This window comes from Neophocaena asiaeorientalis, unplaced genomic scaffold, assembly GCF_003031525.2.
Source record: "Neophocaena asiaeorientalis asiaeorientalis breed wild unplaced genomic scaffold, Neophocaena_asiaeorientalis_V1.1 scaffold182, whole genome shotgun sequence".
NCBI lineage: Eukaryota > Metazoa > Chordata > Mammalia > Artiodactyla > Phocoenidae > Neophocaena > Neophocaena asiaeorientalis.
The window spans coordinates 5,535,347-5,545,901 of record NW_020174648.1 but is presented as its reverse complement, the minus strand read 5'-3'; the positions used below and the strand labels follow the sequence as shown (position 1 = coordinate 5,545,901).

At 47.5% G+C, this 10,555-nt stretch overlaps 1 protein-coding gene across 1 annotated transcript in view; it reads right to left on the bottom strand.

The window, feature by feature from the left end:
• Window positions 1-3,240: 3,240 nt before the first annotated feature.
• KIAA0040 (KIAA0040 ortholog) overlaps window positions 3,241-10,555 on the bottom strand; it is a 32,698-nt gene continuing 25,383 nt past the window's right edge. Inside the window, exon 3 of the mRNA XM_024758815.1 lies at window positions 3,241-4,157. Coding sequence (XP_024614583.1) covers window positions 3,726-4,025 — 300 coding nt within the window. The 5' untranslated portion in view covers window positions 4,026-4,157 and the 3' untranslated portion in view covers window positions 3,241-3,725. The remainder of the gene's footprint in view (window positions 4,158-10,555) is intronic.

The window sequence follows — 10,555 nt, the reverse complement described above, 5'->3', positions numbered from 1 at the left end:
AAGGGAGGAATCAGGAGCATCTAACTCATTACATTTCTTAACCAATGCAAAGCGATGGCCGACTTGAAAAAGATATACATTTATACACTCGTACACGTGTGTCTGTCTCTATTTCTATATCGTCCACCTACTCTCCTCTATTTATCTGTCTGTCTCCCTTGCAGCTACTATAGAAGCATTTGGTGTCTCCCGTTTCCAGCACCATATTTAACTCAGAAGTCTGTTTTTACTTAGTCTTTGCTATTTTCCCGTTTTTCCCTTAAGAGGATATTGATTGACCTCATTGATGGGAACGTTCTCTAAGTGTTGCCAAGGAACATCAGTGTGTTTTTCTGCACCTGGCACCTCTGAGGGTGCCTAGTCTTTGAGGTGTCTACTCTGCAGGTAGCGGTGCGAGAGTTCATCCCTGGTCCTTGGACCTCTGACTCTGCCGGGGAAGGCAGTGCCTGGGGATGGCTGGGCGTTTGGTGTCCCAGAGGAAGTCATTGCATCCATCATTCTGAGTGATGTCTGGGAGACGGTAGTCTCCAGTGTCAAGAAAATAACTATCTGATTCCATAAGTAAGGAGGCCAGGCATGGCTTTTCATTTTCAAAGTATTTTATTTAAATAAGTTCTTCTCTTGGTTTGTTTGAATTTTCCAGAAAAAAAAATACTGACAAATACTATACAACTTGGACCATTTGTATTCTTCCTGAAGAGGTAACTGCCCTTTTTTCTGCATCTTCCCCTCCCCCCAAGAAACCCAAAATGAATCCATTAAGCAGTGGGAGAAAGACCTCTTCTGACCATTCAGAAGTCCTGGGCCTGGGGGCTCCTCCCCCAGTCTGGGCTGGTTTAGGAAGCCTCTTCTTTACCATCCTTTTTGCCCTCTGTTAGCTTAACCTCCCCGAGATGGGCCAAGCAGGCTCCAGTCCTGAGGCACCCCTGGCTGCCAGTGGCAGTTCTGGGACAGAGGCTGGGAAGGAGTAAAGATGGAGAGGGATAGAAGAATGGAGCTGGGGTGGTGCCCAGAGAGGAGGGGAATAAGAGAAGAAAACAGGGGAGAGAAAGATGAAAATGAAGTGGGAAGAAATGGTAGTGGACTGCAATTATTGCTTTGAGCTCCTTTCACGCGCCCACGAATTCAACAAAAATTTGCGGGCGTATCACACTCCAGGACTATTCTCGGTACTCCAGTGAAGGTTTTCGGGGAGGTTGGGTGGGAAAAAGATAAGCCTCTTTCAGGGTTTGGGTCTCCAAACCTGGGTACAGAAGCAACTGAGAAGTGTGTTTCTGGGTGTTTCATACCTGGACGTAGAGCAGGTCCATTCTGTGAGGAGACAGTGGGGCACTGCCCCTGGAGACAGAGGCCTTGTCATGGCAATGACGACCGACTGCTCTCTTAATTCAAACTAGCAGCCGGTTGTCAAGGCAACCATGGCACTTGTGCGGTCCCTGATCCCGGAGATCCTCTCTCCTAGATTATATCTGACGCCAGTCTCGGCCATCAGCCTCCACGTCTCCCCCAAGTCATCCGTTTTAGGGGGGCTGGGAGTTGGAGACTGAAAGAGTAACTCACCCTGCTGGGCAGTGGGGTATGTGGGGAGTCACATGCATGTTGTGTGGGGAGAAGACAAGTCATCCTGGGATGTGAAGGGGACAGCCAGATGCTCTACGACAAGTCTCCATATGACAAGGGGACAGAGCATCAGAGGGTGCTTCTTTCTCTGGTCAAAGAGGTTTACGCATAAGGAGCCTGAGTGCCCAGGGTATTTAAGGCCACTTAGGGTGAGAGGGTGAACATGACTGTTTTTAAAATATAAGCAGGCCTGAATTATGCTTCACAGGGTCATCTGTCAGAAGGCCTTGGTGCAGCAGTCGCTACCAGACACCTCCCCTCCATAGGACTAGACCTGGACTTTACCTGGAGGGCAGTTGAGTACCAGCTAGCCCAAGTGAACAAATAGAATACATTTCTCCATGAACACAGTCTTTCAGAATTTAGCTTTTGCTTCTATAAATATCATAGTTTAGCTACCTTGTTAATTAAATTGTAATTTCACCACCATTTAGAAGAGCTTCTGTGGGAAAATATTTCAAGAGAGCTACCCAAATGAACGTTTAGAGCCCAACCTGCTCCCAAGTTGGAAATTATCCATCTTTGTGATATGGTCACAATACAATCAAAATACCGACCAGTTCACCCTATGAGTGGATTAATTCGGCCCCCCCAACCTCAGCCCGGTGGGAAGACGCTCTCCTCAACTCACTGCGGACCTAGCTTACATGTCCTCATGGCTCTCAGGGCAGACTTGTCAACCCGACCCTTGGTCCTACATGCGCCCCCCTCCTGCGGAATTCGATACCCAACTTCCATCTGTTGCAGCAATTAGTGGGCTCACTGAGAAGGGAAGGTCACTTGGGGGAATTGGGGAGGTGTTACAAGTTTACCCTTAACATCATCACATACCCGACAGCATCCACAGACAGTTGTGAGTACCGACTGTGTGCAAGGCGCTTGCCTGAGCTTCAAAATAAATATCGATCAACCTCTGTATAGCTTCGTCCTACTTTCATTTAAACTCTGTAACTTCTGCATCCCATCTGCAACATACCACGCACCCATGACAACCTTATGAAATTGTTTCCAGTGTGCCTTCTGTGAGACTGTACCTGTGATTGTCCTAATCCCTTCCCTGCTGAAAACCTTTGGTTTCATAGGGGATCACTGGCTCAGGGGTGGCATCCCCTTCCCATCTGTGAAACATACATTGCACAGGTATACAACGGTAATCCACTGAAGTGGATGGCGTACACCCGCTCTCCATAGCCTCCTAGCGGTCGCTACCAGGAGCCGTTTGTCCTTGCTTGGAGAAGGGAGCCTTGCTGAGTGGTTCTGAGGGTAGCATCTCAAAGAGAGGTCTTGGACTACATTAAACAGCCATCAGTGGTGCTGAGGACCTTGTCATGATGTGCAAGACAATAGCTTTCGATGAATTTTGATCCATCACACTTTAAACTTTTCCTCCCAGGTGAGAGGTCAGAGCACAGGAACTTGGTGTGTCTGTATCAATATACAGGAACGGGGGCTGTACCAGGTTGCTGGAATGTCCTCATATGAAGATCCCCAGTAAAAGGCTATGTGGGGATGGGAACAGAAGAGCATACATCTCTAACCTGAGTGGTGTATGGCACTGACAGTGCGTAGGCCTCTTGTCTGGTTATGTAATTGTGCATGTGTGCCCGGGTCTGCCAGGCTTTCCTATGAGATGTTTTTCTAAGAGCAGATAATGTACTGCCTTGTTTAGTGCCTTGTACAAAGTAGACATTCAGTGACCATTTGATGAACAGTATATACTTGTCCAGGTACCTGTTGCCTGAATGTGTGTGTGTGTGTGTGTGTGGTGTGCATGTGTGCATTTGGGAGATATGTCAAGATGTATGGATAAATGTTCCTTGTGCTTTTGCATATGGAATGTGCCAGAGGTGGGTGGAAGGCATGCCTGAGTCTGTAGTAAAGAGCATTGCTATTGGACACACAGATGCTGAGACAGCACCTAAGACTTGTCCATGTGTTCCCCGGGAATGTCCTCCGTGGGGATACTCAGTCTGAGGTTTGCTCCTTGGTTGAGTAGCTCGTCTGTGGATGTGAGTGCATCACTTCAGGGATTTCTCCTCCCTACCCTGTGTGTGGTTGGAAGGCAGCTGAGCCCCCAGGGGAGGACACTTCTGCCTCCTGTCTAACTAGACGGGCAGTGATGGCCTCTTGTCCATCTGGAGAAGCTTGGGCTGAGCGGAGATCCAGAGGTCTTCTTCAGCCTTCTTCTTTTTCTTCTTCTTCTTCCCCTTGTTTCGCTCTGGCTGTTGGCCACTTTTGCCTGCCCGGCTCCAGCAGCAATGGCAACAGATGAAGAGGAGGGTGATAATCACCACTAGGGGCAGACCCAGGAGGATGCCTAGACAGATGCTGTTGAAGAGGCCCTCTTGGTGTTTGGCCGAGATGGTGTCCCAGATGGCGCTAAAGAAGGTGCTGATTTTCTCCATGGTGCTTGGCTAGATGGGACCAGAGGAGCCTCTCAGCTCACCAGCAAGGCCTGGGCGTGACAGGTTGCAGAATTGCCCACTTGTAACTTATTCCTCTACCAGCTTTGGGTTTGGGCATGCCACGGATAGCACCTAAAGAGAGAAAAACAGATAATTTAAGAGATACGCAGTGGGAATGGTCTGTGATTTTTAATAACATCATCGATTTTAGGCTTAGGAAATGGGAGGAAATCAAAGGTTTCCAGAGTTCACTGAAATTGTATTGAGACTCTATAAACAAGATAAACACATGCATTTAGTCAATTAAGTATTAACTAATTCTTGCTATGTACAACTGTATGGGGCTTAGGATATAAAAATTAATAGCATATCAGACCTGGTACATAGTAAGTGCTCTGCAATTGTCAGATAAGTAAATCAATGTGTGTATACACAGTGTTCTGGTTAAGGGTCCCTGGACCCTCTACAGGAGCAGTTCTCCACTGCAGCTCACCTGATAGGTGTTGAATACATACTCCCCACAGGACAGCTCCATATCTGACCTTCTATGAACTTGCCGTTTTCAACACTAATTAAAGCTTAAGCACAAGATAGAATGTCCAAGTCTTGCTGGCTGTCATAGGGGACTTGGACCTCCCCAGGCTAGGAGGTCATCAGTCCTCATCCTGCCTCACTCCTGCCTTCCTTGCTGTCCCTTCATGCTCTCTTCCCTGCTCTGTGTCTCCCCCCTCCTTATACCCCACTCCTGTGCCTCGTCGTGCTTTGTGTGGGAAACCAGTTCTCTCTGTTTCTACCTTCCTCTCCCTCATTACCCTTGTCTGTGCTTTCTGTCCCCCAGCCAAAGATTCCCAAGTCTCCTTCCCTGCCTGTTCCCTTTCTTTGCAGTGGAAAGAGTTTTGCAGGCTGATCAGTGATGGTGCTTGGAAACAGCGATGAGGTCCCTGGATGTCTCTCTACTCCTGTTCTGAGCTCAGCTTACAGCCGGCACTGTTCTGGTTGCTTGTCCAGAGTGGCCCCTCTTCCTGTGGCACCTTCTCCAACTCTCTACCTATATCTCAGGCCTCAGCCCTCAAGTATAATGTCTTAGAGGCACCTTCAGTTCTGGAATCCACAGGTTCTCGGGTCTAAACAAGACTTGGAGGACAAGGATAATTCAAAGAAATTGAAGAGACCTCTTGGCATGAGACATTGCTCAGGAAAATAAAAAAGACATTGCCTAGGCTGTAGACCTTATAAAGCATCCTGACCAGCTCTCTCACTTAAAGATGCAGAATCTGAGGCCCATAGTGTTGAGGTGCCATGTTTGAGGACACACAGAGCTGTGATGAACACCCAGACCTCTGAACAATGGGTCCAGCACTCTCCTAAGGCTGCTGGGTGAGCAGAAAAACAAGGCTGATGACTTTATATTTGTATTTTATTTGATACTTTTCTAAATCACCTTCATGTAAATTATCTTTTAAGTGAGCAGTGGGATGGTGCATTGTGAATGGAGGGAAGCACCGGGGGACCTGGGTCCAGAATCATTTGGAAGTCTGGGATTTATTGGGTTCTCCTGCACTGGAGCATAAATGTGTGTGTTACACACCTGGGTGGTGTGTTACACGTGGTGTCCCAGTGGTTGTCCTTGGGGGTCTAATTCCTTGGATAACACTCTATAAGTGTCCTATGTACCCAGTGCCCATGTATCCATCCAGGCACACCCAGGATCTCCGTCCTGGTCTGCAGGCATGTGGACCTATCCCCTCATAACATTATTTATACAGTTCATGCAATTGTATAAATTGGTACCTGTGCCATCTGGCCCATGGAGCCTGACATCATGCTGTAAGCTAGCCCTTATTATATGCCAGGCACTGTTCTAGGCACTTTGCACCTATCGACTCATTTAGTCTTCATCACAACCTTATGAAAGAGGTACAGTTATTCCCCCCACCCTACAGCTGAAGAGACGGAGGCACACGTCACACAGTGAGGGAGTGGCACAGCTGGGCTTATGGATTCTGGGAGGTTTGGCCCCTGATCCTCAAGGGGTGAGCTGCTCACAGGTGTTGCTCTGGGCCTCCTATTCTTTCATGTGGAATTAACCCATTTTTGGCAAGTAGCCCAGAATTTATGGAATCTTACAATCCTTTGCTATCCCTCAGGTTGACTGAAACATTTATGCCTGTCTGTTGCAGAAGAAGACTACAAAGAGATTTATTTTGCATTGTCAGACACCTCACAAATGCGTGAAGATACATAGAGTAAAAATCCACTCCCGCCCATGGGGAGGTTTATAGAAAGCATACGGCACCTGAACTTAAATTCAACATGCAACAAAGAAGAACATCCTGAGAAGTTATCTCCTTGCTGGAGGCTTTGCCTGAGCCCCTCTGAGTGTCTGGGCACATCTCGCGCCATGGACCTGCCACACACCAGCAAACATACAGGCTCTTTATAGAGGAAAACCACCCTTGGTCTCCGCATAGCCCCTCAGCGGGGCCACTTCGCTGCTTGCTCCTTCTCACACCGCCTGCCTCTCCTCTGGGTTCTCCTTCTCCCTTTGCTGTAAGCTTTGCTTTGACCTCAGCCTTGCGTGGCCCAGTATTCTTTGGCCCATCCAGAGGGATTTTTCTGCTCTGTTGTTAGGTGCTTTTCTCTAACCTGACCCTCCACGTACACTTTCGGGGGCCAGATGTTCCTTGCACTGCATTTCTGTGATTCAATTAGACAGCAGCAGACAACACTAGCAGACAAACTTTGCTGTGCCGGGGGTCGTGCTGGTCTCTGTGGGGAGCATATGTGAATCAGAGCCCATTCTTGGGTTCAGCAAGGGAGGGAGAAGAAGGGCATCAAGCCCTTGCAGAATATTAGGGCGGTTTCATAAAAGCAGAGCCACTTGAGAATAGAGCATCTTAAGAGATGAGTAGGCTCTTGACAGAAAAACGTGTGAAAAGGATGTTCAGAGATTCCAGGCAGTGAAAATTCTAGAACATCAGCAGGAGAACGAGGGGCCTTCTGGTGAGCCTGGAGCTCAGGGTGGGAGAGGGAAGGACTGTAGGCTGTGGCCAAGGTAGAGGGGGCCTTCATAGGGTGTGTTTATTTGGGGGGCTTTATAACAGGAGGATGTTGTGATCAGAGCTGCCCTTCAGGAAAAGATAACAGAATCTGAAAACCTCTGGTAGGTGTTTTAAGAGAAGATGTTTCATCCATTTGGCAAACATTTATTGAGCACCTAATATGTGCCACACACTGTGTTAGGTACTGAGGATTCAGGAATGAACGACAATGATAAGGTTTCTGGTATCATGGAGCCTCGTACATTCCAGGGATCTTATTATCATTGAGGGATCATGCCAGAAGGCAAATAGAAGAAGAAAATTCCAACTTAGGATCCTTAGCTGGATGAAATAAAAGCATGCATTTGAATTATTTCTTTAGTTCAATGTTCCAGGCCCTCCCACCCATTCCAACCTTTGTCTCAAACTCATCCATCCCCTGGCACCTAAAATAGCCTGTGAGTAAGCAGATTTCTTTTCAAGCTAAAGCTAAGTCAGTAATTCACCTCTGGATTCCTAAAGGTACTTAATTGCGTCTACTCTCCATACAGCCAAAGAGAGTATTCATTAATAGTTGGGAACCCTGTCTGGGGAAAGTTCAATTAAACGGTATTGTTTATATTTTTTAATCTAAGAATTCTCTTCTAGGCCCCCCACGTTACTTGCTGAGCGCTGCTCATCTACAGTGTTTCATTAGTATTTATGAGCTTTTCATTATTAGCATTTCCAGGAAACAATCAAATATCTCCTTGGTGGTATGAATTAAAAGTTAGAGCTTCTATGAATGTTTTTGCAAAACGAGCTAACTTTGAGCCTTAGAAATGCTCTCGGGAGACCCCATCCTTTGGTTGGCTCTCAAGTATCACCCACACTGTTTGAAAAACAATTCATCTATTCTTGTAAAACCAACAGTAGGTGCTAACCGACCTTGATTGTGGTTATGGGGGTGGTTATGAGGAGGGAGAAGAGGGGAAAAGGTCCTTTCAGTTTTCTTGAAAGTGAGCGGTATTCATCTCTATATCCTTCATAGTATCTAGCTGGGAGAGAGTCCTTCATCCATTCATTCTTCCCACAAGCGTCTGTCTGCCTGCATGTGAGGTGTTGATGGAGAACACAGATCCTGGAGCCAGAAGACCTGGGTTTGAGCCCTGGGTCAACTCTTGTGACCTTGGCCAGTTACCGAACTTCAGCTACAAAATGAAGCTAATAAGCTTCCCTTGTAGTGAGGTTTTGAAGATTAAGAGCTCAATATGTTTAATGCATTTCGTAAACTGTAAAATACTATAAAACATAATCTATAAAATAGCGAGTGATCTCCCCGTAACAGTGGACTAATTCTAGCCTTGAGCTCTTCTTCCCCATCCCTCACCTGTAGCCCTGTCTTCATGGCCAGAGAACCATGGACACCCCACCCCCCCTGCCGCCATTCAAATGAAAAGGGCTTCACAGGTGACCTCCCTGCTTAGAACTGGTCTGCAGTTCTGTGGCTGTAATTCTAGACTCTGGCATCCAGCAACAGGAATGGAAAAGGGTCGCTTGGGGAACATCTGATGGTGTCTGGAAGACTGTTGGGCTCATAAAGTGAGACCTGGGGAGAGCACCTAGCCCTCTGCAGGCCCCAGCTTCCCTCCAGGCTTTGGAACCCCTGGAAGTGTACTGGGATGGCTCCTGCCACAGGGATGTCTGATCCATCCCTGAGAGCCAAGAGCTGCTCCAGAGTTATGTCTAGGGCTGGCCCTCAGACTGCTGTTGCTTCTGGAGCTCCCCAAGAAGGGGGAAGGGCATTCTACTTTGCACCAGCCTCTTGTAATTTCTGTCTGTTAGGTGAAATAATACATGTGAAGCTGAAGAATGTGTCTGTTGGATAGCAAATGCTTTCTAGAAATGCTAATGATAAGGATCATGATGGCACCCAATTGAAATCCCTGAAACCTTCTCCAGAGTGATTTCCAAATGGTTTAAACCTTTGGCCTTCTTGTAGGGGGTGGGGTGAAGCAGGAGGGTCAGGTTTCTCTCAGAGCCTTAGAAGATTCCTCTGTTGCAGCTGCAGACTCCTGGGTATGTGTGGGGGGCCACCTCATAATTGTAACTTGGGGGCAAAGACCTTCCCTTCTTGTGTTGTGGTCATCACCGTGCTTGCTTTATCTCCTCACCCAAAGATCCCAGGTGATGGCAGGATGGCCTTCTGGCCAGGGAAGGGAGTCACCAAGTGTGTCACCAAGGGATTAAAGGATGCAGGTTCCTGACTTACACTCCTGGAGACCCTGATTCAGTAGGTCTAGGGTATGCCCAGGAATTTATGTTTATAACAAACAACCCAAGTGTTTCTGGACAATTATCAGGTTCAAAAACTGCTGAATGAGCAGGTTGAGCTGATGACCCTTTTCTGTAAGCTCAGAAGCCATGTGCTGAGTGAGAGGATGGATGGATCATGGGCGAGGAGAGGTGGGAAAGAGGTTTATTTTTATACACAGCAGCACCAGGGCCTGCTGCAGGGAGCCTCCTTGGGTGTTACTTCTTGCTCTTGTGTAGTCAGGGCATCTGGGCCAGAGCTACTCTCGTGGAGATCACAGTTCAATGCAATAAACATTCATGGAACACCCACTATGTGTCTGGGCCTGTGCATTCATATCCTGAGCTCCTCCCTGTCTAGTAAGGAGCAGAGACAAAAATAGCAGAAGCAGGGCTTAAAAAAAAAAAAAAAAAAAAAAAAAATAGCAGAAGCACAGTGTGATCAAGCGTCCTGTGGTCAAACTCTGTGTAAAGGGCATGGGAGCAGCGCAGGGGAAGGAGTAAGCAAGCTGGCCTGAAGGGGATTAAGAGGTGAAAAGGAAATGACAACCAGGACAGAGTCTGCTCAGTCATTCCTTCAGGGACTACTTATGCGGCACCTAGTACACGCTGGGAACTGTGTTGGGTCCTGGGTATCCAGGAGCAGGCAGGCTCAATCCTTGTCCCTTTTTTGCGCAAAGTCTGGGGTGGGAAGCAAACACTCATCAAAGAACCCTGCAGACCGGTGTGTAAGTATATAGTTGCTATGAACGAGAAGCCCGGGATGCTGTGAAAGTGAGTGATACCCATCAGGGAAGCCAGGGCAGGCTCTGGGTGGGGATGGCTTCACTAAGATCTGAATGACAAAAACAGCAAACATGTGGTCAGGGTGTCTGAAAACTCTCGAGGACATAGACTAAACTTATCAAAAGCACTTTCAAGTAATATGTGTGATGTGTTTTCTTTCAACTCTCCAATACCTTCTCAGATGAAGTGCCTCTAAATTTAAAGCAGTGAGTTCAATTGTTAATACATGATAAATTGTCCCCCCACACCAACTCTGGAAACACAGGAAATAATCTGTTCATTGTGTTTTTTTCAGATGAACAATTGGACCTGTTGCTTCTCCTGCAAAGGACCTGAAAGGACAGTGTGGCTGGACGCAGCAGCAGTGAGTGGGGGTGACAGTGGGGTGACGTGAAGCCCTCGAGGCAGGTG